General features: G+C 52.4%; 2 protein-coding genes across 4 annotated transcripts in view; both read left to right on the forward strand.

Annotated features, from left to right (window-relative positions):
* The first annotated feature begins 1,607 nt into the window (after positions 1-1,607).
* On the forward strand, positions 1,608-8,301 carry FAM32A (family with sequence similarity 32 member A). Of its 2 annotated transcripts, XM_019015893.2 has the most exons (4): positions 1,608-1,767; positions 1,875-2,016; positions 6,775-6,828; positions 7,142-8,301. In XM_019015893.2, exons 1-4 carry the CDS (start codon positions 1,694-1,696, stop codon positions 7,208-7,210), a joined length of 339 nt encoding a protein of 112 aa, XP_018871438.1. In that variant the 5' UTR covers positions 1,608-1,693; the 3' UTR covers positions 7,211-8,301. The 2 variants fall into 2 exon arrangements, with proteins under 2 accessions (XP_018871438.1, XP_055228024.1); XM_055372049.1 differs by lacking the exon at positions 6,775-6,828 and having other exon boundaries at positions 1,626-1,767.
* Positions 8,302-13,966: 5,665 nt separating this feature from the next.
* The window catches only part of AP1M1 (adaptor related protein complex 1 subunit mu 1), a 37,679-nt gene continuing 23,795 nt past the window's right edge, over positions 13,967-27,850 (forward strand). The window contains exons 1-5 of one of the 2 annotated variants that reach the window (XM_004060224.5): positions 13,967-14,268; positions 19,656-19,812; positions 22,544-22,611; positions 24,222-24,352; positions 25,234-25,381. In XM_004060224.5, the coding sequence (XP_004060272.1) occupies positions 14,227-14,268; positions 19,656-19,812; positions 22,544-22,611; positions 24,222-24,352; positions 25,234-25,381 (546 nt within the window). In that variant the 5' untranslated portion in view covers positions 13,967-14,226. Of the gene's footprint in view, positions 14,269-14,388; positions 14,428-19,655; positions 19,813-22,543; positions 22,612-24,221; positions 24,353-25,233; positions 25,382-27,850 lie in introns of those variants that run through there. The other variant, XM_063701080.1, reaches the window with a different exon arrangement.

A 27,850-nucleotide genomic window follows, 5' to 3' on the forward strand; every position in this document is an offset into this window, starting at 1 on the left:
TGAACCTGGGAGGTGGAAGTTGCAGTGAGCCAAAATCGTGCCACTGCATTCCAGCCTGGGCAACAGAGCGTGACTCTGTCTCAAAAAAAAAAAAAAAAAAAGATATATGCATGTACACATCCTATGTAAGAAAACTGCACAGTGCTGAAAGGATGAAAAGAAAGAAATAAAGAAAGGGCCAGGGGTGGTGGCTCACGCCTGTAATTCTAATGCTTCAGGAGGACTGCTTGAGGACAGGAGTTTGAGACCAACCTGGACAACACAGCAATACCCTATCTCTATTGATTTTTTTTTTTTTTTTTTTTTTTTTTTTTTTGAGACGGAGTCTTCGTCTGTTGACCAGGCTGGAGTGCAGTGGTGCGATTTTGGCTGACTGCAACCTCCGCCTCCCGGGTTCAAGCGATTCTCCTGCCTCAGCCTACCAAGTAGCTGAGACTACAAGCGCAGACTACTATGCCCAGCTAATTTTTGCTTTTTGTGTTTTGTTTTGTTTTGGTTTGGTTTTTTTTAGTAGACACAGGGTTTCACCATGTTGGCCAAGCTGGTCTCCAACACCTGACCTCACGTGAACCGCCTACCTTGGTCTCCCAAAGTGCTGATTTAAATATATATATACTTTTTTTTTGAGATGGAGTCTCTCTCTGTCGCCCAGGCTGGAGTGCAGTGGTGTGATTTCAGCTCACTGCAACCTCCGCCTCCCGGGTTCAAGCGATTCTCCTGCCTCAGCCTCCCGAGTAGCTGAGACTACAGGCGCCCGCCACCACGCCCAGGTAATTTTTTGTATTTTTAGTAGAGACGGGGTTTCACCGTGTTAGCCAGAATGGTCTTCATCTCCTGACCTCGTGATCCGCCCACCTCGTTCTCCCAAAGTGCTGGGATTACAGGCGTGAGCCACAGCGCCCGGCATAAAATAGATTTTTAATTGTTTTAACATACCACCAACCTTGTCACATGATATTGTCATTTACCTAAAGCTGAAAAATTAATGAATACTGATTAGGTTTACAAAATTAGGTTCAGCTATCCAGTGAACACTCAAAATATGGCAATAAAAGAGAACGGGGGTGGGGGGGCGTGGCTCAGGCCTGTGATCCATGCGCTTTGGAAGGCTGAAGCGGGAGGATCACTTGAACCCACGAGTTCGAGACCAGCCTGGACAACACAGCGAGACCCCATCTCGACAAAAAAATTTAAATGAAAATATTAGCCGCGCTCAGTGGTGCCCGTCTGCAGTCCCAGCTACTGGGGAGGCTGAGGCCGGAGGATCTCTTGAGCCCAGGGGTTCAAGGCTGCAGTGAGCTACGATCGAGCCACTCCACTCCAGCCTAGGTGACAGACCAAGATCGTGTCTCTAAAAAAGAAAAAAAAAATCAAGGAGAGAGAATAGGTCACCCAAAAGTGCGCAAAACGCTCTAAAAGGGGTTGGGTTTCCAGCACCTTGTGTGAAGAATGGGAGACCGGAAGTGGGCGCCAAATTCGGAAGTGTGGCCGCAGATAGGAATCGAAGAGCATTCATTCGCTTGGCTCTCTGTCCCGCCCACTACCCGGAAGTGTGGCCCGGGTCCAGAACCAAGAGCGCATGCTCACCTTGCAGCTCAGCCAATCAAAGAGAGGCGAGGCGGGCATTCGGGCGGAAATAGTGTTTGCAAACAGGAAGTGTGGCAGTCCATCTACCGAACCACTGGAGAGTGTCATGGAGGCCTACGAGCAGGTCCAAAAGGGACCACTGAAGCTGAAAGGCGTCGCAGAGCTGGGAGTGACCAAGCGGTGAGGCCCGAGGGCCCGCGGGATTCCGTCTTCATCCCCCTTAGACCTTTTCTCGGGACCCCTGGCCCTGATCCTCCGACCCGCCCCCTTCTCATGTCTTTTTCCAGGAAGAAGAAAAAGAAGGACAAAGACAAAGCGAAACTCCTGGAAGCAATGGGAACGAGTAAAAAGAACGAGGAGGAGAAGCGGCGCGGCCTGGACAAGCGGACCCCGGCCCAGGCGGCCTTCGAGAAAATGCAGGAGAAGCGGGTGAGCAGAAGCAGAAGGCGGCGGGGAGGCGGGAACACCCGGCGCCGGGAGACTGGAAATTGGGGTCAGGGCTGGGACGCTCCGAGAGCAGGGGAGCGGTCAGAGGAGACCTTAATTACGGGGAGAGGATGCTGTGCGTGAGTGAGAGAAGAGTCGCCCTCTGCCGGGGGAGCTCCAAGGATGAGAAGACCCCGCTGGCCCGAGTGGGCAGCAGAGGGGAGAGCTAGAACTGGCGTTGAAAGGAGGCCAGAGCTGGAGACCCGGGTTTGGATTCCAGTGCTGTGGCTCATTTGCCCTGCGGCACTAGGCCAGTGACTTTCTTATTTCCGTGCCTCAGTTTCCTCTTCTGTACGAGCCAGGATAGTAATTTCTTCTAAGACGGTTGGGAACTTGAGAGGAAGTCATGAAAGTAAAAGGTAGTGCATAAATGTTCAGTGGATGCCAGCTCTTGATATTAAATGGCCATGCTCGCCGCTCGAAGTCACCACAAAGTTTGTTTCCAAGACAACTTTGTTTGGCAGATTCAAACATGCTGTATTTTTTTAAAAATTAGTTATTTTTGGCGGGGTCGGAGCACTGCAGCCTCTGCCTCCGGGGTTCAAGCAATTCTCCTGCCTCAGCCTCCCGAGTAGCTGGGATTGCAGGTGCCCGCCACCACACCCGGCTAATTTTGGTATTTTTCGTAGTGACGCGGTTTCACCATGTTGGCCAGGCTGATCTCGAACTGATCTCAAGTGATCCGCCCGCCTCAGCTTCCCAAAGTGCTGGGATTACAGGCGTGAGCTACCGCACCCAGTCTCAGCTGTTGATATTGAATGGCCATGCCCATGACGACTTTGTTTGTATTGTATTTTAAGGCTTCGATAAATTATTTTTTCTTGATGTTAAACACCATAAATGTGTGCAGTGGAGAAGAGAAGAGTTCACAGTAAGATAGATAAACTGGGTCCATTATGTTGGGGAAAGGGAATAATCAGTGTAGGTCAGTGATTCTCAACTATGGGTAGTCTCCACCCCCCTAAACTCCCACCCCGAAGCACATGTGGCAATGTCTGGAAACATTTTTGGTTCTCAACTGGGTTGGGGTGGGGACTACTGGCAACTAGTGGCTAGAGGCCAGGGATGACACCACACACCCTGCGATACACAGGACAGCCTGCTGCAGCAAAGAGTGATCCGGCTCCAAATGTCAGTAGCACTGAGGCTGAGAAACCCTAACCCTGGTCTAGGTGATTCTGTATGGTGACACTGGGGAAAATGGACCTTGGGGACAATTAACTCCTTACTCCCAGATCTAATTCAGGCATACAGAAAACACATGGATGCACTACCTCTGGCATGACAGACCTGAGTTTGACTCTGCCTCTACCACGAATTAGTGGTGTGACCCTGGGCAAGCCGGTTACCTTTTACTTAAAGTAGCACTAAAGTCTACCTCACAGGGTTGTGGTAAGGATTTAACAAGTCAGGCGGGCGGATCACGAAGTCAGGAGTTCAAGACCAGCCTGGCCAACATGGTGAAACCCTGTCTCTACTAAAAATACAAAAATTAGCCGGGCATGGTGGCACACGCCTGTAATCCCAGCTACTTGGGAGGCTGAGGCAGGAGGATTGCTTGAACCAGTACCCGGGAGGCAGAGGTTGCAGCGAGCCGAGATCACGTCACTGCACTCCAGGCTGGCAACAGAGTGAGACTCCGTCTCAGCGAGCCTCAGTCTCGCTCTGTCACCGAGGCTGGAATGCAGTGGCTCGATCTCGGCTCACTGCAACCTCCACCTCCGGGGTTCAAGCAATTCTCCTGCCTCAGCCTCCTGAGTAGCTGGGATTACAGGCGCCTGCCACGACACCCATCTAATTTTTTTGTATTTTTAGTAGAGATGGAGTTCCACCATGTTAGCCAGGCTGTTCTTGAACCCCTGACCCCAGGTGATCCGCCTGCTTCAGCCTCCCAAATTGCTGGGATTACAGGCGTGAGCCACCACACCCGGCCTTTTTTAAATTTTTTGAAAAAGCCTCGCTCTGTTGTCCAGGCTGGAGTGCATTGGTATGATCTCAGCTCACTGCAACCTCTGCCTCCTGGGTTCAAGCGATTCTCCTGCCTTAGCCTCCTGAGTAGCTGGGACTACAGGCGCCCACCACCATGCCCAGCTAATTTTTGTATTTTTAGTAGAGACGGGGTTTCACCATGTTGGCCAGGCTGGTCTCACTCTCCTGACCTCAAGTGATTCACCCGCCTCGGCCTCCCAAAGTGCTGGGATTACAGGCGTGAACCACCATGCCTGGCCAAGTGAATTGCATTTCTTTCCCTTCTAACCCTGAGGCTGTAGTCACAGGCAGGGCTGAGATTTTATTGCTGGAAGCCAGAATGAGACTTATGCAGCTATCAAGAGACTAATAATGGGAGCTCAGAGTAGAGCAGTCGTGATGGAGCCAGTGGAAGGTAACAGGTTTGGAATAGGTTTTCAAGGATGAATTCAGGGTTAGCTGTTGGGTTGGATGTAAGCTGGGAAAGAAAGAAGAGTCAAGGATGACCAAGACTTTGGGCTGGGCAGTTTGATGAATGAAGGTGCTGTTTACTGGGGTGGGAAGGATCGCAGGTAAAGCAGGTTTTCTGGAGTGGGAGTTGAGGGAGGGGGAACCAAAGCTATAGTTTTAAAGAAGGTAAATGCAGTGCCCCAGTAGAAATCCAAGTGGAGTCAGCCAGGCACAGTGGCTCATCATGCCTGTAATCCCAACATTTTGGGAGGCCGATGTGGGAAGATCACTTGAGCCCAGGAGTTCAAGACTAGCCTGGGCAACATAGCGATACCCCGTCTCTTCAAAAACTAAAATAGTAGCTGGGTGTCACACCTGTGGGCAGAGCCCAGCCAGGTGCCCGGCATTGTGTGGCAGCTGGACAAGTCAGTGTGGCTTCTCACAAGGAGACACAGGCTTTGGCTGGGCTCACAGCAGCAGGAAGAGGGACAGAGATGGGCAGGGCGCTCGCCTTAGAGGGAGAATCAGCCAGGTGAGGGCTGACTGGACACAGGAGGTGAGGGAATGAAGGAGAAGGGGGGGACAGAGAGGAGCAGCCAGGTGGCCCCTACCAATAATATCTCATGATGCTCTGGGTTGACTGGGCTCAGCAGGGTCTGACCTCACTTGGAGTCTGGTGTGGTCAGATGGCAGCTGGGCCTGGAGTCTCTGAAGGTGCAGCTGGGCTGGAGCATCTAAGATGGCTTTGCCACCATATAGCTGGTGCCTCAGTGCTTTTTTTTTTTTTTTTTTTTTTTTGGTTTCTTTGTTTTTAAGACAGTCTCGTTCTGTTGCCCAGGCTGGAGTGCAATGGCAAGATCTCAGCTCACTGTAACCTCCACCTCCCGGGTTCAAGCTATTCTCCTGCCTCAGCCTCCCAAGTAGCCGGGACTACAGGCGCATGCCACCACACCTGGCTAATTTTTGTATTTTTAGTAGAGACGGGGTTTCACCATGTTGGCCAGGCTGGTCTCAAACTCCTGGCCTCAAGTGATCCTCCCACCTTGGCCTCCCAAAGTGCTGAGATTACAGACATGAGCCGCCATGCCCCACCTCTCAGTGCTTCTTTCGTGGCCTCTTCCTTCATGTCATCTCATCTTCCAGGTCCTTTCTTTCCAGCAGGGCCATCAGACTTCCTGCACAGCAACTGGCTTCCAAGGGCACAAAGCTAATACTGCCAGGTCTTATGCATGGACCCAGAACTGGTACTGTGTTCCTTCCAGTTAACTGAGTCCACGGCCAGGTCAGAGTCAGTGTGGCATGGGGACTGCACGAGGGATGAATCATAGGCAGCACAGTTATAGGGGCCACCAAAGAGTGGGCCACAGCCACCCAGCCAGGAAGTGTGGAGCCAGGTGTGGCCTCAGATCTGTCTGGCTTTATATCCCACACTCCAACTCTTTTTTTTTTTTTTTTTTTGACAGGGTCTCTCTCTCTGTCACCCAGGCTGGAGTGCATTGGTGTGATCATAGCTCACTGGAGCGTCAACCTCCTGGGTCAAGCAGTCCTCTCACCCCAGCCTCTTTAGTAGCTGGGATCACAGGCGTGCACCACCAAAATCAGCTGATTTTCTTGTAGAGTTGGGGTCTCCTTATGTTGCCCAGGCTAGTCTTGAACTCCTGGGCTCAAGCTATCCTCCTGCCTTAGCCTCCCAAAGTGCTGGGATTACAGGCATGAGCCACCGCGCCCAGCCCACACTCCCAGCTGCTACCAGATACTGACCTTTCCAGGTGTCACTGAGTGTTTGAAGTGAGGATCGGAGCAGGTCATGGTGCAGGAGGCATATTTCAGAATAACCCTGGGGATGGTGATCCTGGTCTTGTAGCCCTAACATCAGGATGGGAAGTGTCACTTGAGCACCTGCTCTATGTCAGACCCTTTACCTCTCTCTTTCTCATCATTCCTGAAACCCGCTCTGGGACTTTGTTTTCCTCCAAACTGGGAGTGCTAACAGCCTCCTCAGGATGCAGGAAGCATGCCGACAGCTCCCAGCAGAGTCTGCTCATGGGTACGCGCTCAGGCATTGCTGGTTCATTTCCTGCCACTCACGAAGCTGGCAAGTGACCTGGGTTCCCTGTTGGACCAGCCTGGGTGGAGTTGAGGGAGGGGGACAAGGCACAGAGCCTGAAACCTCCAGCTGTTCTAAATGTGAGAGCCAGTCTGGCCAGGCTCCATCTTCCACCCCATGCCAGCCTGGGCTGTGTTGAGCCTGTAAACTCACCTCCGTGTCTCTTCTCTCTCCAGCAAATGGAAAGGATCCTAAAGAAGGCATCCAAAACCCACAAGCAGAGAGTGGAGGTGAGTCGCCGTGTCCAGTGGGGGAGACTGAGCCATTCAGGGTCCCAGCTGGGCCCAGAGGCTATCAGCTGGCAGAGGGAGCTGTTGGCATGTTGACGAGAAGAGAAGTTTACCTAATAGAAGTGACACTTCCCCAGGGTTATTCAAAGGGGAGCCCAGGGTTCAGGAGTCTGTAAGACCTGGCAGGGTGAGTTTGAGAGGAGGGGGCTCAGGAGAGATAGGATGTGGGAGAGGTGGGGCTGGGCAGTGCCGTTTCTCCCCAGTACCCCGCTTGGGTCTGCGCTGACACCGGCCTTCTACTCCACCTCCCCAGGACTTCAACAGACACCTGGACACACTCACAGAGCATTACGACATTCCCAAAGTCAGCTGGACGAAGTAGCTGCCTGCCCCCAGTATGGAGCAGCATCGAGGGTTCGCAAAAGGCCACACTGGGGTTGTGTGTGTTTCCTTTGGTATATTCTAGAAACATGGCTACACACACCCTTGCATCTTCTGCTACAGACTGCTTTTCGAAGCTGTGTATCCTCATTCTGGAACTTGATTAAAGTAAGATTGTCCTTGTACTCAGTTTAGGCTTCTTGGCAACATACAGAAGATACACCCTTTTCGTTTGGATGGAAAGTTTCTAAGTTTATCCAGAGGTAAAGCCCATTGTGTGTCTGTGTCATGTAAAAATGTTTTCACCCGAGTTGCATGTAATGCTCTGAGGCCAGCCAGCTGTCTTCTCCTGGATGAGACAGACTCCAGAGGGTAAGGAGCAAGCGCCATGGTGGCCTGCAGTATGCAGAGCCCCGCAGGACCCAGCGTGGGCGCCCTTCCAAGCTTCCTCTAGCTTTGGGCCTATGCTGTCCCCTGCAGGCCCTAGGGAAGCCACTTGCAACTATGCGGCCTTCAGACTTCCTCCTCAGCCACCTGGCCACTGAGACAGCGTAGCCTGGGTAACGGAACAGCCACCTAAGGCAAGAATGGAACGGACACACCTTGCTCCTTTCTGAGCCCGTTTCCCAAAACCCCCCTTCCAGGTGCTTCTAATGGGTGTTGCCATAGCAGACACTGCTAATGCATCACAGCATTCTTTGAAATGGAACCAGACACAGCCTGCCTCTCAATCCTCAGCTGGGGGCTCCTAGCAGCCTCTTGTATTTACTCAGAGTTGACACATCACACAGATCCTGTTTGGCATTCCTACCTTACGGACGCCTCAGGGGTGACAGGACCAGGGCAGAGCCCCGGTACAAACAGACAAGGCTGCAGTCAAATGGGAGGGTCCAGGTGTCCGTGTTGGAGGGCTGGGATCTTGTAGGGCCTGTGCGTCCTGGCTGAGGATCAAACCACATATGTTATTGGGAGAAACGATCTCTGTTGACATAGATATTGAAAGAATAATGAAGGCAGAAGAGAAAAACGAAGTGTGGAATTTGGGGTTGTCCTGTGTAAATTACACAATAAAGCAAAAGCCAGTTATTGTAAGTCTGAGTGTCTTCTTTTTTTTTTTTCCCAGACAGAGTTTCACTCTCTTGCCCAGGCTGGAGTGCAGTGGCGTAATCTTGGCTCACTGCAACCTCCACTTCCCAGGTTCAAGTGATTCTCCTGCCTCAGCCTCCCAAGTAGCTGGGACTACAGGCAACCGCGACTACGCCTGGCTAATTTTTGTATTTTTAGTTAGAAACAGGATTTTTCCATATTGGCCAGGCTGATCTCGAACTCCTGACCTCAAGTGATCTGCCGCCTCAGCCTCCCAAAGTGCTGAGTGTCCTCTTATAGGCTGTTTGTCACCAAAATGTCTTTTGGATTTGTGGCACAGAAAAATATTCATACTGGAAAACGGCAACTCAGGTGGAAAAATTTCGATGGCACATCTGTTCCCGCCTATGGTTCACACCTAAGAGAGATGACACACACTCTCATTAGCAGAGGCTTTTGCCAGTGATTCTCCCATGGCCTGGTGGACAGACAGTTTCAGACCTTTTCCATCCACAAGCTAGCAGCAGGAGTCTGCATTATGTACTACTGTGGAAACCCTTTATTAGTATAGTGGAAAGGTAGTTATTTCAGCTCTTTCCCTGCATAACAAACGGCTCCAAAAGGCAGTGGCTTAAAACAACAAAAATGTATTTTTATTTTATTTTATTTTATTTTTTTGAGATGGAGTCTTGCTCTGTTGCCCAGGCTGCAGCGCACTGACGCGATCTCGGCTCCCTGCAACCTCCACCTCCCGGGTTCAAGCAATTCTCCTGCCTCAGCCTCCCAAGTAGCTGGGATTATAGGTGCGCGCCACCATGCCCAGCTAATTTTTGTATTTTTAGTAGCAACAGGGTTTCACCGTTTTGGCCAGGATGGTTTCGATCTCTTGACCTCGTGATCCACCTGCCTCAGCCTCCCAAACTGCTAGGATTATAGGTGTGAGCCACCACGCCCGGCCAAAAATTTATTTATTATCACAACTCTGGGTTGACTGTGCTAGGCTGGAGGATTCTGTTCCATGGAGTGTGGTTCAGTTCACTCATTTAGTTGTGTTGGCTTTCCCAGGGCCAGAAAGTCCAGGGTGGCATCTCACCCTCCAGGATCTCCCTCCACAAAGCCTATTTCTTTATTGTTATTATTATTATATTTATTTATTTATTTATTTTGAGACAGAGTCTCGCTGTGTCACCCAGGCTGGAGTGCAGTGGTGCGATCTCAGCTCACTGCAACCTCCGCCTCCCTGGTTCAAGTGACTCTCCTGCCTCAGCCTCCTGAGTAGCTGGAATTGCAGGCACCCACCACCACGCCCGGCTAATTTTTGTATGTTAGTAAAGACAGGGTTTTACCATGTTGGCCAGGCTGCTCTCGACCTCCTGACCTCAAGTGAGTCGCCCGCCTCAGCCTCCCAAAGTGCTGGGATTACAGACGTCGGCCACCACACCCGGCCTACATAGCCTATTTCAGCGGCCAAAACAAGCCGCGTAGCCAAACCCAGAGTCTGGCAGGGAACTCCACAAGGGCATGAACACTAGGAGGTGTGGTTTACTGGGATCCAATACCCTAAGAGTCCACCACCGCTGTCCTCAAATTTACATTAGAATCACCTGGGGAGCATTAAAAACCGCCAAGTCCTGGTGCCAGGCACAGTGGGACGTATGCAAATGTAATCCCAGCTGCTCAGGAGGCTGAGGCTGGAGGGTTGCCTGAGCCCAGGAGTTCAAAGCGAGCCTGGAGAACAGAGATTCTTATTGTGTGTGAGGATTGCTGTGGCAGGCCAGGTCTCACTAATGCAGGCCTCCGGCCTTCGTAATGACTGTTTAAGTGTACTGACTAAGTGGTTAATTTTTTTTTTTTGGAGATGGCATTTCGCTCGTCGCCCAGGCTGGAGTGCATTGGTGCGATCTCGGCTCACTGCAACTCTGCCTCCCGGGTTCAAGCAATTCTCCTGCCTCTCAGCCTCCGGAGTAGCTGGGATTCCAGGCATGCACCACCGTGCCCGGCTAATTTTTGTATTTCTAGTAGAGACAGGGTTTCGGTATGTTGGCCAGGCTGGTCTCAAACTCCTGACCTCAGGTGATCCACCTGCCTCGGCCTCCCAAAGTGCTGCGATTACAGGCGTGAACCACCATGCCCAGCCAAGAGAGGCTTTTGATACTAATTGCCCAGTGATTAAGCTCTAGAAGGAATCCGATGAGATGTCAGGACTATTATTATTATCATTATTATTATTTTGAGATGGGGTCTCATTCTCTTGCCCAGGCTGGAGTGTAGTGGTGTGATCATGGCTCACTGCAGCTTTGACCTCCCAGGCTGAAGTGATCCTCCCACCTCGACCTCCTGAGTAGCTGGGATCACAAGTGTACATCACCATACCCAGCTGATTTACTTATCTCTTTGTAGAGACAGGGTCTCCCTATGTTGCCCAGGTCTCAAACTACTGGCCTCAACCTCAAGTGATCCTCCTGCCTCGCCAAAGTGTTCGGATTGTGGGTGTAAGCCACCAAGCCCGGCCACAACTGTGACTTTCCACTGCTCGGGAAGAACATCAGGGTCTGTTCAGCAAGAGTTAACAGAAATAGATGCGATATGTAACAAACCCTATTGGACCTAGTCTCATATTTTGCCCAATTTATTGTAATGTTTTAGAGATCTTACTCTGTTGCCCAGGCTGGAGTACAGTGATGCCACTATAGCTCACTGCAGCCTTGACAACCTCCCAGGTTCAAGTGATTCTTCTGTTTCAGCCTCCCAAGTAGCTGGGACTACAAGGGTGTGCCACCACACTCAGCTAATTTTTGTATTTTTTGTAGAGATGGGGTTTCATCATGTTCCCCAGGCTAGTCTGAAACTCCTGGGCTCAAGTGATCCTCCTGTCTCTGTCTCCCAAAGTGCTGGGATTACAGGCATGAGCCATAGAACCAAGCAACTTTTTTTTTTTGAGACTCAGTCTCAAAAAGATAAAAAAAGAAAGAAAGATCATACCTATTATGATACACCAGGGTTTCTCAAATTTTGTTTCCTATTAGCATCATCTGGGGAGCTTGGAAAAAAATCCCAATAACCAGGCTGGGTGCAGTGGCTCATGCCTTTAATCCCAGCACTTTGGGAGGCCAAGGCGAGCAGATCACTTGAGCCGAGGTGTTTGAGACCAGCCTGGGCAACATGGGGAAACCCCATCTGTACAAAAATCGCAAAATTAAGCCTGGCCAACATGGTGAAACCCCATCTTTACTAAAAATACAAAAAATGATCTGGGCCTGGTGGCACACATCTGTAGTCCCAGCTACTCAGGAGGCTGAGGTTGGAGGATCGCTTGAACCCAGGAGGCAGAAGTTGCAATGAGCGGCTGAGATTGCACCACTGCACTCCGGCCTGGGTGACAGAGCGAGACCCTGTTTCAAAAAAAAAAGCAAAATTAGCTGGCCTTGATGGTGTGCATCTGTAGTCCCAGCTGAGCCAAGGAGGCAAAGGTTGCAGTGAGCCGAGATTGCACCAGTGCGCTCCAGCCTGGTGACAGGATAAGACCCTGCCTCAAAAAAATAAATAAATAAAAGAAGGCCAGGCGCAGTGACTCACACCTGTAATCCCAGCACTTTGGGAGGTGGGGCGGGCGGATCACAAGGTTAAGAGATCAAGACCATCCTGGCCAACATGGTGAAACCCCGTCTCTACTAAAAATACAAAAATTAGCTGGGCATGGTGGCAGGCACCTATAGTCCCAGCTACTTGGGAGGCTGAGGCAGGAGAATCACTTGAACCTGGGAGGCAGAGGTTGCAGTGAGCCGAGATCGTGTCACTGCATGCCAGCCTGGTGACAGAGTGAGACTCTGTTTCAAAAAAAAAATTTAAAAAAAGAAAAATCCCAATAACCAAACCCTGGCCCAGACCAATTAAAACAAAATCTCTATACATGGCTTTCAGGCCTCAGTGGTTCTTATTGTGTGTGTTGTATTAGGGGGGCTTTTGAGACCCCCACTCCTAACCTGTTCCCAGACCAAACTGAGGGTTGGGCTTCTATATCTCACAGCCCAATAATGAGACACAGATGAACTAGGGAGGAAGAGAGTTTTTATTTCTGTAACTGGTTACAGGGAGAAGGCCTGGAAAATATCACCAGACCAACTCAAAATTACAAAGTCTTCCAGAGCTCATATACCTTCTAAGCTATATGTCTACGTGTAAGTGTGCATTCATCCAAAGACGTAAGTTATAGTCTTTTAACCCATAACTAAGATCTGAGTCCTGAAGACCTTCCTCTGGAGCCTCAGTAAATTTACTTAATCTAAGTGGATCCAGGTGCTGGGGTGATTACCCTTATCTTATCTCCTGCTAAATCATGGAGGTTTGGGGGAGTTCCTTCAAACCCCAATAAACTTGTTTGTGGAGGCCTGAGGAGTTTCTTCAGACCGCCAATAAAGCTTGTTTAATCCTAAAAGGGTCCTGTTAAGAATTCCTTCATTATCTTGTCATGCTTCAAGGCCCAGGAAAGGCCTAGGCACAACTCTGGGTGGGCTTTTGTTACATCCCAGCCTTTGTATAAGGGCACTGGCTCTCTTATCTTTTAATATTTAACTTAACCCTTGTAATCCCAGCACTTTGGGAGGCCAAGGTGGGTGGATCACGTGAGGTCAGGAGTTTGAGACAAGCCTGGCCAACATGGTGAAACCACGTCTCTACTAAAAATACAAAAATTAGCTAGGTGTGGTGCACATGCCTGTAATCCCAGCCACTTGAGAGGCTGAGACACAAGAGAATCACTTGAACCCGGGAGGCAGAGGTTGCAGTGAGCCGAGATCATGCCATTGCACTCCAGCCTGGGTGACATAGCAAGACTCCATCTCAAAAAAAAAAAAAAAAAAAAGCAAACAACAAAAACCCTCTCTTGGCTGCTTGCTCTGTGCCTTGAGCAAGAATCCTTCCAGCCCAGGAGTCACTTAGCAGTCTTCAAACATTCTAGTTTGCTTCTCTGGAGTTTCGGTCACATTTCTTTCCTAAGCAAAAAACTATATAATTACCGAGTTGCAAAAATCATCTTTCCAAACGCCAAAACGGAGATAAGACAGAAAATAAAAGATGTGCGAGGCAGGCATCCTGGGTAAATCACTCTGGTATTGCAGGGTTGGGATCCCCAGGGTACTATGATGGCTAACTGAAACAGAATGCAGGCATTTCTCCAAAGCCCAAGAGTTCATAAAAGCAAATTAAATATGATTCAATGGATTAATCAAGGGCCACCAGTTGCATTACCGATTACTAACTTTGCAGAAATGAAACACGGTATGTTGGGTCAAGGTTCAGTGAGGCTGGTTTTCATAACATTCCAGGCAATAAACAGGCACACTCATTCATTGATAAATGTTGACAATGACAGGTGGTGACTGTTGATAAGGTTTGATTGCCATTCAGAAAGTTTGTTTGACCTCTTTCCAAGTAACCACGACCTTACCTCTCTCTTTTGAGCTTATCACAATTGGTGACTGTACACTTAGTTTCATAGACTTCCCCACCAGACTGTGAGCTCTATAGGGCTGGGCCCCAGGTCGGTTTCACCACCAGGCTCTGTCGCCTAACTCGGCCCACGGGAGGCCGTTTCCAGCTGCTCTGGCTCCATAGCTCAGCCTGGCAGCGGCCACTGGGTGCCCTGATTTGGTCGGCCCCGCCCCACCGGGCCTTACTTCCGGGATGCTTCAGGCGGGAGCAAGAAACATGGTCACATACGACGTAATGCGCCTGCGCACAGTCCGTCCTGCGCCTGCGCATTCCTGACAGCACCTCCCGGACCGGACATAACGGTCCCCGCGCGGCTCCCCGAACCGGAAGTGGAGGTGAGCTGTCGCGGGCGGCGCCCGGCCTTGCTCAACGCCCAGCAGTCCCCACCGTCGCTGCCGCCGCCACCGCCCTCGGCCGCTGCCGAGGCCTCCTGCAGCCACCATGTCCGCCAGCGCCGTCTACGTGCTGGACCTGAAAGGCAAGGTACTGAGGGCTCCCCACCCTCCCTGTTGCCAGGCAACCGGCGGGGGCCTCCGCCCGCGGGGACCCACCCTGTTGCTAGGTAACCGGCTTATGAGCCCCACCCTGGTGTGAGGCAGAGAGGCCGGTAGACCTCACCTGAGAGCCCCATCCTGTTTCTGGGTAACCGGGCGGGGGTCTTAAGTGGGTAATCCCCGCCCTGTTGCTAGGTAACGCGGTGGGCTGCAGCCACCGCGTTGCCAGGTAACTGACTGCACCGCCCTCTGCTCCCCGGCGCCGGGGCTGGGGGCTCGGGCCTCGGTGGAGGACCCAGAAGGGGGGCCGCAGCCGGCCTCGGAGCCAGGCAGGGCGTCCAGGGGCTGCGCGACCCTTGGCCGGGGGTAGCGAGGCGTGGCGGGGACTGGGTGCTCTTGAGCCAGTCCCGCCTTCTCAGGGCGTTGCAGCTTCTGTTTATCGTGCACTTTCTCTCAGTAGGAATTTCTCCACGTTCATTGTGATAGTGAGTTGCAAGGGTTAGGTGAGATGAGTGGTGATCATGAGTGCCGTTTTATAGAGGGAGAAACTGAGGCACGGAGAGGTGAAGCAACCTGACCAAGGTCACAATGGTCACAGAGAAGTAGCAAGTCTAGGAGTCCGATCCAGAATCATTCGTTTATTCAGCTGATATTTGGGGAGCACCTACTAATGCCGGGCAGGGTACTAAGCCTGGCGTCGATTTGTGTTTAGCAAAAAACAGTCCCGTTTTTTTTGTTTTGTTTTTGAGATAGTGTCATGCGCAGTCGTCCAGTCTGGAGTGTAGTGGTGCAAACTCCACTCACTGCAACCTCCGCCTCCCGGGTTCAAGCAATTTTCCTGCCTCAGCCTCCCAAGTAGCTGGGATTACAGGCACCTGCCACTACGCCGAGCTAAATTTTGTGTTTTTAGTAGAGACGGGGTTTCACCATGTTGACCAGGCTGGTCTCGAACTCTTGACCTCGAGTGATCCACCTGTCTTAGCCTCCCAAAGTGCTGGGATTACAGGCGTGAGTCATGTGCCAGGGCTTAACAATCTGTGTTCTTACGGTGTTCACAGGCTGGTAGGGGAGATGGATACCCATCTCCAAAAACACAAATAAATGTCAGTTGCAGTGGTGGTGCGGGGCGAGTGTGTTATACAGACAGTCAGCCTCAGCCCGAGGATGAGAGAGGGTTTCCCTGAGGAGGGGTGACAAATGGACCAGAGACACCAGGGAGCTGGACATAAACTAGAACCCAGGCATCTTCCCCAGAGGATCTGAGAAAACTTTAAGAAGGGATTGTCCCCGCCTTTTAGAAATGGTCCTCTGCCTTCTCCTAAGTCCATCCCAGGTGCAAGGCAGGTGGCTGCCTGGCCTGTTGCATGTGGAGGCAACAAGAACCGGTCCAACAATGTGAAGCCCAACATTGATCAGTGAGAGAAACAAATGTGGGTGTCAGGTCCTAGGTGAGGCAGGCAGGGGTGAGCCCTAAAGCAGCTGAGAGTGAAGAGGTGAAATGGCTGCCCCTTCCCGCCCCACCCCACCCCCAGCACTTTCCTGAAGTCCCTTGAGTGGGTGCCTGCTCTGGAAGCCACCCAAAGTCAACAACTGGTGAGACCCAGTGCTGGGCTTCCCTCTCCCGCCTTCTTGGAAGGAGGGAAGACACCCGTCTTAGAGCACGCCAGGGGCAGGGTGGTGCGGTGTACCCTGAGTCCTGGTGGAATGAGCATTGCTTCCGCCCTGGCCACTGCCTCCCCAGAGGTGCCAGTGGGCTGCCTGTCTTGGCTTGCTTATTCCTTCAGCAAACATTTCATGAGCACCTAGCATGCACCCTGCCCTGTGCCGGGCATAGGGTGTCCATTGGCGCCGTGGCTGTGGAGTTAGGGGTGAGCTCAAAACCCATCCCTGCTGCTCAGCTGTGTGACCTGGGACAGGCACCTTCTCCTGTCTGAGCCTCGCTTTCCTCACTGGTCAAAAGAGGCTTTTATGGAGTTATTGTGCAGATTTGCTGAGCATATGCATGAGACAGGCTCAGCACCACCCATGGTCCATGTTAGCTTTCCCAGGCCTCTCGGTCTAGCAGGGGAGTCACCTAGAAGCAGAGACATTACCACACAGTTGGATCCAGGCAGCCACAGGGGCAGGAACAAGGTCGCAAGTCCTGCAATTGCTCAACCTCATCTTTAGCCAGTGGAAGGGGGAGGTGGTTATGAAAGGCTCCCTGAAGAGGGCGACGCTGGAAGTAGGTTTGGAAGGCACGATCATGTGGAAAAGAGGTGTTGCAAGGGGCAGCCTGCTGGGGCTGCCAAGCCAGAAGTCCTGGCTAATGCTGAGATGGGAGAGAGGGACCAAGGGGACCACTTCAGTTCCAACCAGGAGCCACCATGAGGAGACCGTAGCCCAGAGAGGCATGATCAGACCTGCCTTTCAGAAAGCTCTCCAAGGCAGCCGTGGGCTTCCTTCCCTTCCTCTGCAACCATGATGCCCTTTCTTATTCCACGACCCACGGACCTCCTGTTTCCAAAGTCAGCCTCGTGAGCCGACTGCATTTAATCAACAATAAAGCACACTGAGAAATTCATGGCCACGTGTCTGGTCACCAAGGACACCAGCATGGCCACACTGGGCTGGGAGGAAGCTGTCCTAGTAGGAAGCTTCTCCGCTTTATCTAACTGGCTTCTCAGCAGCTTCTGACACCACTAACCACCTCCTCTTCAGCGCTCCCTTCCGCTTCCAGGAGGCTGCGCTCTGGGGGGTTTCCTCCTGTTTCTCGCACTGCCTACTTTCCTCCTTTTCTGCCCTCCCCAGGTCTGTGGAGCGGCACAGGCCTACGCGTGCCTCCCCATGCTGTCACTCTTCCCAGGTGGGCTTTGACTTATGTTCATGGGCCGGTGACTCTCAATTTTGTTCACAGCATTTCTCTGGAGATCTAATGGCCTCTGGGACACTAGAGAGATCCCGCTGCCACCACAGATTCAGCATTCTTCTAAATGCTCTCCCTGTACCTGCTCTCTCTCCATTTCAGTGATGCCATCACCCATTCAGCCATCTGCACAAGAGACCTGGACGTTATCCTCGCCTCCTTTGTCTCCTCACCCCTGTATTCACTTCACAAATGTTTACTGAGCACCTACTATGGGCCAGGCCCGGTTCTGGGTGCTGGAAAACAGCTGTGAATGAGACAGGAGTAGTCGCTGTTCTCAGGGGATGTCAGACAATAAACGAGGATAGAAATAAATGTTTAACGCACCAGGTGATAGGGATAAAGCAGGGGTCAGGGTACAGAGGGATGGGACATGATCTCAGCCAGAGCAAGCAGGGAGGATTTCTTTTTTTTTTTTTTTTTTTTTTGAGATGGAGTTACGTTCTGTCACCCAAGCTGGAGTGCAATGGCACAATCTCGGCCCACTGCAACCTCTGCTTCCCAGGTTCAAGTGATTCTCCTGCCTCAGCCTCCCAAGTAGCTGGGACTGCAAGGCATGCACCACCACACCTGGCTAATTTTGTATTTTTAGTAGAGACGGGGTTTCACCATATTGGTCAGGCTGGTCTCAAACTCCTGACTTCAGATGATCCGCCTGCCTCAGCCTCCCAAAGTGCTGGGATTACAGGCGTGAGCCACCGCCCCCAGCTGGGAGGACTTCCTAGAGGAGGTGTTATTTGAGCTGAGGCTTGAGAAATGAGAAGAGCCAGGTCAGGGCAAAGGCCTGAGGTGGGAACAGATGTGGATCACTCAGAGAGCAGCTAAGGGGCCAGGCTGGAGCGGAGTGAACCAGGGCAGCGCAGGCAGAGAGGCGTCAGAGGGGCTGTGAGGAGCCAGACCACGCTGGTCCTTGGGAGCCACGGGGACGGGCTTGGGCTTTGTTCTCAGTGCCGGGGAGGCTGGGGTAAGTGGCAGTTCAGCAGTGGGGGAGAGACCCCGTCTGGCTTCTGTGTAGAAAGAGCCCTGTCACCCTTTGTGAGGAAGGACATGGGGGGTCAAGAGTGACAGCAGGGGGAGGGGCTGTTCCCTCAACACGTCATCACCTGCCTCCCTCCAATCAGTTCCACAGGCCACGAAGCAGACACTAGGAAAGGAAGGTGCCACCCCGCACCACCCCCAGTCTCGCCTTGAGAGAATAAAGGCAGCGTGTGATGAAATGCCAAGTTCTGAGGCAGGTGGTTCCCAGGATGGTCAGCGCCGCGATGGCCTTCTCAGCATGTTGCTGAGTCCTGCAGCTGGCTGTCCTGCAGGCCCCAAGAGCTGCAGCTGCTCCAGGCAGCATCTCCAACCGCAGCCATGCCCAGGCTAGCAAAACTTCCGACCTCCTTTTTATTCTTTAATGAGGTATAATTTACATTAATAACCTGCACTTATCTAAAGTGTACAATTTGATGAGCTCAGTCATGTGGGAAGCCATAACCACACATTCCATCGCCCCCGAAAGCTTCTTCACACCCCTTTGCTGTCTAGCCCCATCCCTAGGCACCCACCGATGTGTTTTTCATCAGCATTTTCTAGGATTTTATACACGTGCAGTCATGCAGGATGAGCTCTCGTTTGTCTGGTTTCTCTCAGCCAGCACAGTGATTCTGATGCGCCTGTGTATCGGGAGTCCGATCCCTTCCGTTGCTGAGGCATGCTTCTCATGGTGTGCACGGACACAGTTTGTTTCTAGTTCACCTGCTGAAGGACATTGGCATTGTTTCTAGTCTGGGTCTGTTTCAATTAAAGCTGCTGTTAAGATTCTCATGCTAGTGTTTGTGCAGACATGTGGTTTCATTTCTCTTGGGTAAGTACCAGAGAGAGGAATGACTGGATCGTATGGTAACTCTGGGTTTCACTTTTTGAGAAACTGCCAGACTACACCAAAGTAGTTGTCCCATTTTCCATTCCTATCAGCAGTGGACAGGGGTTCTGGATGCTGTATATCCTGACCCACAGGCTATGAAAGAGGGAGACCAGGAAGAGGGCTTCTCCCTTCAGGCCACCTGTGGACTTCAGTAAATACGAACCTTCAGCGGGAGTGGGCGCCCTGACACAGGCGGGAGAGCAGGGTGTGTTGGCCCGGCAAAGGCTCTGAGAAGGTCTGCATTGAGAGCTTGTGAGGCATTGCTTAACCTGATGTCTCTGGGTGATTCAGTCCTGGACCTTTGCTGCAGAGTTCGCCTCTACCCTCACCCTGCGAAGAACTGCAGTGGCCCCTGTGGGCATTCACACTGGGAGATGCTCTTCTCCAGGAATTCCCTGGGGGATGGAGATCAGAACGGCCTCAAGTCCTGCTCTTTTGCGGATAGCGGCCATGACCGGAGTCCCCAGAGGGAAGCAGGGTGGTGCATCTCACCCCCTGCCCCAAGCCCCCAGATTGTAGAACTGAAAATGCAAGCGTCTTTTCTCTTCCTTCCCCACCCCAGGTGCTCATCTGCCGGAACTACCGTGGCGACGTGGACATGTCGGAGGTGGAGCACTTCATGCCCATCCTGATGGAGAAGGAGGAGGAGGGGATGCTGTCGCCCATCCTGGCCCACGGGGGGGTCCGTTTCATGTGGATCAAACACAACAACCTGTATCGTATCCCTTTGCTGGGGGTGCTCCCAGGGGACTCCTGTGTGGGTGTTGGTGTGTGTGCATATCCACACGCCTGCAAGCAGGGCTGGTTTGTGCACAGCGCGAGCATTGGACACAGCCATGCCCTCCTGGAGCTCCCTGCTGCCTGCGGAGACAGGCAGACAATGCACGATGACATGTGTGATGGGTGTGGGGAGAGGAGCGGGTGTGACTTGAACCTCTTCAGCCCAGGGGCCCAGGAAGGGAAGTGACAGCCTGGAGGAAGCCTGCAGGGAGGCCTGGCTTCTGCCAACTGGAGGGGTGGGCAGGCACTAGGCGTGGGTGAAGGCTCTGCAGGGAAGAGCCTCATTCCAGCAGCTACAATCGGGGTGGCTGGAGAGGGGGCGTGTAGCAGCAGCAAGGCTGGAGTGGTCAGCGGGGTCTGGGGTCTCAAAGAATATCATCTGAAATGTGACAGGAAGTCTCTGGAGGCTTTTAGATATGTGTCTTCTGGAGGTTTCTGGCTGCTGAGTGGGGCAAGACTGTGGGGACAGGAGAGGACATGGGTAGGTGGGGAGTAGGCTGGGGCCATCGTGCAGGTGGGAGGGGAAGTGGCCTGGACCACGGAGGGGTGGTGGGGTACAGCCCCGCCCAGATCTCAGAGCCCCCCACCCTTCCTGTCCTTGGGCCCATGGGGAGACTTGGCCAAGCCAGTTTCTGTCCAGGAGGTCTAACTGGCCACCCCACGGCTTTGGGCAGACCCTCAAGCCCATCTCAGTACCCACACTACTGCGGAAGGGCCTGCTTTGCCACTCACAGCCCGTTTGAGCCCCAGCTCCAGCAGCCATGGGGGAACCCTCACCTTCCCACAGTTCAGTGGGAACAACGACCCCTCACTGCAGGACCATTCGGGTCAGTTGAACTGACTTGTGCATATTGCTCCCAGCAGGCATGGGCTCTGTGCCCTTTCCTGTGTTCTTGGAGACACTTGGGGCCTTGCCAGTACAGTGTGGCCAACGGGCCAGAATATCCCCTGGGAGCCCTTTGGCAATGCAGAATCCCAGGCTCCACCCAGCCCTGCCCCGTCAGAATCTGCATTGTAGGAAGATTTGTTCCTGGTGGCCGGTGTGCACGTTCCCATGTGGGCTGTGCTGGCCCAGGGCTCCCTGTGGTGTGCCTCTGTGTAGATTTCACCTGGCTCTGGAAGGCCCTGAGAATAGCTCTGAAGATGATATTAGGTGGCTTTTTTTTTTTTTTTTTTTTGAGACGGAGTCTCACTCTGTCGCCCAGGCTGGAGTGCAGTGGCGCGATCTGGGCTCACTGCAAGCTCCGCCTCCTGGGTTCGTGCTATTCTCCTGCTTCAGCCTCCCGAGTAGCTGGGACTACAGGCGCCTGCCACCACGTCCAGCTAAATTTTTTGTATTTTTTTAGTAGAGACAGGGTTTCACCATGTTAGCCAGGATGGTCTCGATCTCCTGACCTCGTGATCCGCCCGCCTCAGCCTCCCAAAATGCTGGGATTACAGTCGTGAGCCACTGCGCCCGGCCTAGGTGGCTTTTAACCCAGGGAATTGACAGTCCTCTGAAGCCGCCCAGGTATTGGGAGAGGGAGAGGTGGCTGTGGTCTGAGCTCAGCAGGAGCCATCAGATCAGTTTCTGGTTGGGCCCCCACATTTCACACCTGGGCATCTAGGGAAGAGACAGGGAAGGCTCACCCCTCTGGCTTAGTGGACATCGTTTCACCCCCAGCCGGGACAGTGCTCAGCAAGGCCGTGGCTGAGAGGCACCCATGAGAAGGTGAGAGGCCCCCACTGCCCCTGCTTATAAAGCATCTGGGGAGGGCACATTGCCAGGCAGCAGGAGGGAGGCCAGCACTCGTTTGACTGGGCCAGCGTCCCTTTCCTGGGCCCCTGTGCTGTGCTGGGGTGAGGCGGGAAGGGAGAGGATACAGCCCCCACCCTCCCTCCTAGAGCTCACTCCTGGGCAGACGAGCCAGGCAGCACAGACGTGCCATGAACAGGGATGTCCAGGGTGCAGTGCATGGGCCTACAGAGGAAGAACCAGCCTTCTCTGGCGGCCCGGGGGCCCATTAGGGAAAAAGGAATAGGAAGCGCCCAGCACACACTGACCCTGGGAGGCAGGGGCTGGCTCCTGTGGCAGAAGGGAACATCTGTGCCAGACATCTCACCTACATTGCCTTGGTGAGTTCATTCACAGGTCCCCATTACACAGGAGAGAAATATCGAGGTTTCTCTAGAAAAGTTTATTTCATGGGCCAAGGCTTGTGTTTCCAAAGCCAGGAAGGGCTGAAGCCAGAATTGGCCCTGGCTGCTTGCCACAGAGTCTGGCCGGGGGACCCTGGACCTCAGCAGGGTCACGATGAGGTCGGCTTTGGAGGAGCAGGGCCAGTGTGTTCTGCTTTCTGCTCCTGGAATGAGCCTCACTCCCTCCCTGCTCAAGGCAGCCCTTCACCCAGCCGCCGGGACAGGTGCCCTGTGCCACCTGCCATCCCTGTGATTCTCCATCTCAGTGAGTGCTCCCCAGGGCCTGGGAGCGCATCTGGCTGGTGACTCCTGTGTCCCAGGTCTAGCTTGGACCAGGAGCTTTGTAGCCCACCATGGGCCAAGTAAACGGCTGGGAGTGGGGATAGGGAAGGCTCTGAGGGTTGTGAGAGTTAGGGGATCCCTCCATGAACCAGGATCTTCCAGGCAGCAGCCCCAGCCTCTGAATGCTCCTTAACTGTGGCCGCCATGCAGTGGTTGCCACATCCAAGAAGAACGCGTGCGTGTCGCTGGTCTTTTCTTTCCTCTATAAGGTGGTGCAGGTGAGTCTCGCTCGGAGGGGCCGTGGGCTTGGGTAGAGGTTGTCTTGGCTCTGCTTGTGGACCTCCCCATACCTGACCACCCTACAGAGAGCTGTGGCATCCCCAGGGAGCACTGGGGCTGGAAGCCCAGGAAGTGGGAAAGGGGAGTCCCAACCCCCCATGCCTGTGGAATTCTATAGCTCACGTTGCTCCCCTACCCTGGGGAAGAAAGGAAAGTGAACAGGAAAAGGTAGGGCTCAGAGCAGGGGTGCCCTGACCCTGGAAGGGACAAGCAGGGGTCAGCGAGCTTTGGAAGGATGTGGGGTGACCAGCTGGATGGGGCTGGAATAACCAACAGAGCTGCAGAGCTGAGCCCACCTCAGAATCTCCCAGGGGGCTCTCAAGGCACAGATGCCTGACGCCCACCTTGGAGAGAGCTGACACGCCAGGCCCAGGCTGCCAGTGAGACACAGATAGCAGCCAGGGTGAAGGCCCCAGGACAGGTGTATGTGTGGTGCAGCCAGGGAGGCCAGCGTGCGTGTGGCAGAGTATGAGGCTGAGGTCAGCTGGGAAGAGGGCGGATTATACAGGAGTGTGGATTTCATTCCACTTCTGATGAAAGGTAGCGGAGGGCTTTAAGCAGGAGACTGACAAGACGTGGTTTGATCTAAAGCAGCCTCTCTGGCTGCTGAGCAGAAGGAGGACTTGAGGCCAGTGAGGAGGCTGCTGCTGGCTTCCCGGAGAGGATGGGCCTGGCCGAGGTGGGCTGTGGGGCTCAAGAAAGTGGGGAACAGGACCCAGGAGGCCTGTGCTGGGCCTGGGAAAGCTTTCATCCCTCACTGATGCTGCCTGTGCAGAATGTTGGGGAACAGGGGCAAGCCTGGGCGGTGAGGGCTTGGGGAAGGAGCCGAGGGTCACCTGGGAAGGCCCCACATGCAGGCCGAGGGCTGCCTTCACTGGACCGGTGATGCTGTCACAGGCAGGGCTGGGCCTGGCTGTGCTGCCTGTGGTTTCCAAGCAGAGGCCGGGTGATCACAGTCCTGAAGCGCACAGGGGTCAGCAGATCAGAGAATGGGGGATGCGGGAAGGGGAAGGTCCTCATCCAAGGGTTGGGCTGTGCCTTTCTGTTTTAGTGACGCTCCTTCCTTCAGCATTTGTGCCTGCAAAAGTGCTTCTAACAGCCCCTCTTCTTTGGCGTCCCTTCCTTAACCTTCTGAGCTTTCCATTGAAATGGGGAAGATGCATCAAGTTTTCCACTGAAATGGGGAAGATGGCAGCTCATCAGGTCCTTGCCTGAGTCACTCCAGACTCAGAAAGGGATGACAGTTACAGTCGCTCAGGAGGGGCTGCCTGCCTGCGGGTGTCTGGGCAGGGAAGAGAATGGGAACGCAGAGCTTCTGAAGGCCTCGGGACATCTGCAGTGGCTCCAGCCTGGCCCCACCCCACAGCCAGCCACTGCTGTCCTGCCCCATAACCTGAGTCCAGGGCCCTGTAGCACGCCACCGAGCCTGGGAAGTAGGCTGTTGGTAGGACTTAGCGGGCAAATGAATGTGTGCAAGCGTTCATTCATTCCTCATCCGTCCGCTCAATGATCTGCCTCCCATCCCTCCCTCCCTCCCCAACCGCCACAGGTGTTTTCCGAGTACTTCAAGGAGCTGGAGGAGGAGAGCATCCGGGACAACTTTGTCATCATCTACGAGCTGCTGGACGAGCTCATGGACTTCGGCTATCCCCAGACCACCGACAGCAAGATCCTGCAGGAGTGAGTGGGCAGGGGTGGGGCCTGGGGCCAGGCCTGGGCGGTGTCATGACATCGACATCATCAGGTGTGGAAACAGAAGGGGCAAATTTGTGTTCATGTTGTCCCCCACCTGCCTCCCACCTCCAGCAGTATTCGGGTTTTTACTAAGTTGCTCTTAGTGGTTTTAATTCGTTTCCTCCTCTACGCCCCCACATAACCGTGCTTTTCCTGCTCCTCATCTTTACTCTCCATCCACACAGATGCCTTCAGTACCTTGCTACTAAGGAGTCACCTCCCTTGTTTTTACTGTCATAAAATGAGACTGTGATCAAAATCTCCCCTCTTTGGAATCCTGCCCTTCAGATAAGAAGCAATGTGAATTAAGTGCTTCCTGGGGGCCGGGCCCCAGCACTTCACATTCACTCAATTCACAGCCTCCCCATATACCGTCTCCCCATTTTACAGGGGACAAGCAAACAGACTCCCAGAGAAGCCTGTGTTCCTAACCGCTGCACCTCCTGCTCCCTCAGCAGGATGGGGTCACCAGGTTACACTCCGAGGCGTCAGTTCCATCCACGTGCTCAGCAGGGACGGGAAGCAGCTCACACCCACTTCTTGTTTTCCTTCCCAACATGGTCTTCTTGGTCCCCCAAAATGAGCACTTCAGCCTCTATAACTTGAGTGTATTGGCTTTTGGAAATTGTGAAGATTTTTCTGTATGAAGCAGCCCCAGGTGAAACCAGAGGCTGCCTTTTCTGGAGCTGCTGAAATCCAAGGGCTATTTTCAAGTCGGTCAGAACCTGCCCTGTACCCCCCACCCAACCCTGCCGAAATGTCAAGGCCAGAAGCTGTGGCGTTGGTGCGGGTACCACCTCCTTCACTCTGAGCATGTGGCCTCACAGGTACATCACTCAGGAAGGCCACAAGCTGGAAACAGGGGCCCCGCGGCCACCAGCCACCGTCACCAACGCGGTGTCCTGGCGGTCCGAAGGCATCAAGTATCGGAAGAATGAGGTGTTCTTGGACGTCATCGAGTCTGTCAACCTCTTGGTAGGCCTCTTTTCTTTCCTTCTTCTGTAGGGTTTTATCTCTTCCACGATAGAAATAAACACAGCATTTTAAAACTGGCAAAGCCCCGAGAGCCGTTCTGTGTGGTAACAGATAGCAGGATTCAGTTTGGGCCACTCATTGAAATGTGAGTTTGTCTTATCTTTTTTTTTTGAGACGGAATCTCATTCTGTCGCCCAGGCTAGAGTGTGGTGGCACGATCTTGGCTCACTGCAACCTCCGCCTCCCAGGTTCAGGCGATTCTCCTGCCTCAGCCTCCCTTGTAGCCGGGATTATAGGCACCCACCACCAAGCTCGGCTAAAGCTTGTTTTCTTTATTAGCATTTATGCTGACTGAGAATCCATACATGCACATTATTTTTAAAAATTAGAAGCAGGTTATGAGGTTAGAAAGTGAAGGGCTCTTATCAGTCACCATGCACAGAAAAAAAAAAAAAGAAACTAAAGGGCTCCTATAATCAGAAAGATTAGGATTTATTCACCGTCACCCTCTCGGGCCTCATTCTGTAGATAGACAGAAACAAGCATATTGATTTTTCTATAAACCTGAGATCATAAGATGTGGTTCTCCTGCAACTTGTTTTTTTGGTTGTTGTTGTTGTTGTTGTTGTTTGGGTTTTGATTTTGCGTTCAGTGTTACTGTTTTGTATATTTTTTTCTTTTGGTTTTTTAATTATGAGGAAAGCTGACATTTTGAAAATGAATTTTAGCGCTTGTACAGATTTGTGTACCCATCACCACACCCAGGACACAGAACCTCAAAACCTCCTCATGTTGCCCCTTTGTAGCTCCACGCTTCCCTCTTCCCCATTTCCTGGCCACCATTCAACTGTTCTCCATCACTGGAGTCTTCATCGTGTTGTGATTGTCACACGAGTGGCATCATATGTCACCGTAGCTGTCTTTCTGAGATTGTCGTATGAATGGCGTCATACAGTCATGAGTTCTCGAGTCTGGCTGCTTTAACTCATTCTAATTCTTTGCGATTCATCCAAATCCAATTGTTTTGCATATCAAAAGTCTGTTCCCTTTTATTTATTTATATTTATTTTCTGTTCTGAACCACAGAAGGACATTTGGGTGGTTTTCCAATCTTTGGCAATTGTCAATAGAGTTGCTAGAAACATGTCGTGTCCAGGTTTATGTGTGGACATAAGTTTTCATCTCTCTAGGGTAAATACCCAGGAGTGGGATGGCTGGGTCACACGGTAAGTGTATGTTTACCTTTATAAGAAACTGCCAAACCATTGCCGTTTTGCATTCTCGCCAGCAACAGATGAGGGTTGTGATGACCCCACATCCTTTGTCAGTAGTTTTATTTTTGTCATCCTAATAGGTATGTAGTAGTATGTCAGCATAGTTTTGTGTTTTGTTTTTGTTTTTGTTTTTGAGACACAGTCTCGCTCTTGTCGCCCAGGCTGGAGTGCAATGGCACTATCTCCATTCACTGCAACCTCTGCCTCCCAGGCTTAAGCGATTCTCCTGCCTCAGCCTCCCGAGTAGCTGGGATTACAGGCACCCACCACCAGGCCTGGCTAATTTTTCTATTTTTACTAGAGACGGGGTTTCACCATGTTGGCCAGGCTGGTCTCGAACTCCTGACCTCAGATGATCCGCCTCCGCCTCCCAAAGTGCTGGGATTACAGGTGTGAGCTACCGCGCCTGACCTATTGCATTTTCTTAATGGCTAACAATGTTGAGCATTGCTTTACATGTTTCTTTGTCATCTGTATATCCTCTTTGGAGAAATGTCTTTGTGCATCTTTTTAGCATTTTTAAATTGGGTTATTTTCATATAGTTGAGCCTCGACAGTTCTTTGTGTGTTCCAGATAGAAGTCCTCTGTCAGATAGGTGATTTGCAAGTATTTTCCCCCGGTCCGTAGCTTATCTTTTTATTCTCTTAGCGGTGTTTTTTTTTGTTTTTTTTTTTTTCCGACAGAGTCTCACTTTGTAGCCCAGGCTGTAGTACAAGTGGCATGATCTTGGCTCAGTGCAACCTCCACCTCCCGGGTTCAAGTGCTTCTCCATCCTCAGCCTCCCAAGTAGCTGGGATTACAGACGCATGCCACTGTGCCTGGCTAATTTTCGCATTTTTAGTCGAGACAGGGTTTCACTGTGTTGGTCAGGGTGGTATCGAACTCCTGACCTCAGGTGATCTGCCTTCCTCGGCCTCCCAAAGTGTTGGGATTACAGGCATCAGCCACCATGCCCAGCCCCCAATACTATATTGAATAGGAGTGGTGAGAGAGGGCATCTTTGTCTTGTGCCAGTTTTCAGGGGGAATGCTTCCAGCTTTTGCCCATTCAGTATGATGTTGGCTATGGATTTGTCATAGATGGCTCTTATTATTTTAGGTATGTTCCTTCAAAACCTAGTTTGTTGGCTGGGCATGGTATCTCACGCTCTACTAAAAATAGGAAAATTAGCCAGGCGTGGTGATGCGCGCCTGT

Source organism: Gorilla gorilla, chromosome 20 (assembly GCF_029281585.2).
Source record: "Gorilla gorilla gorilla isolate KB3781 chromosome 20, NHGRI_mGorGor1-v2.1_pri, whole genome shotgun sequence".
In the NCBI taxonomy this organism is placed as follows: Eukaryota; Metazoa; Chordata; class Mammalia; order Primates; family Hominidae; genus Gorilla; species Gorilla gorilla.

Excerpts from the sequence above, each read along its gene's own strand:
- FAM32A (XM_019015893.2), top strand. The coding sequence starts at position 1,694 with ATGGAGGCCTACGAGCAGGTCCAAAAGGGACCACTGAAGCTGAAAGGC. Across the intron at positions 1,768-1,874 it reads GAGCTGGGAGTGACCAAGCG|GAAGAAGAAAAAGAAGGACA; the intron begins GTGAGGCCCGAG and ends GTCTTTTTCCAG. Across the intron at positions 6,829-7,141 it reads CCCACAAGCAGAGAGTGGAG|GACTTCAACAGACACCTGGA; the intron begins GTGAGTCGCCGT and ends CCACCTCCCCAG.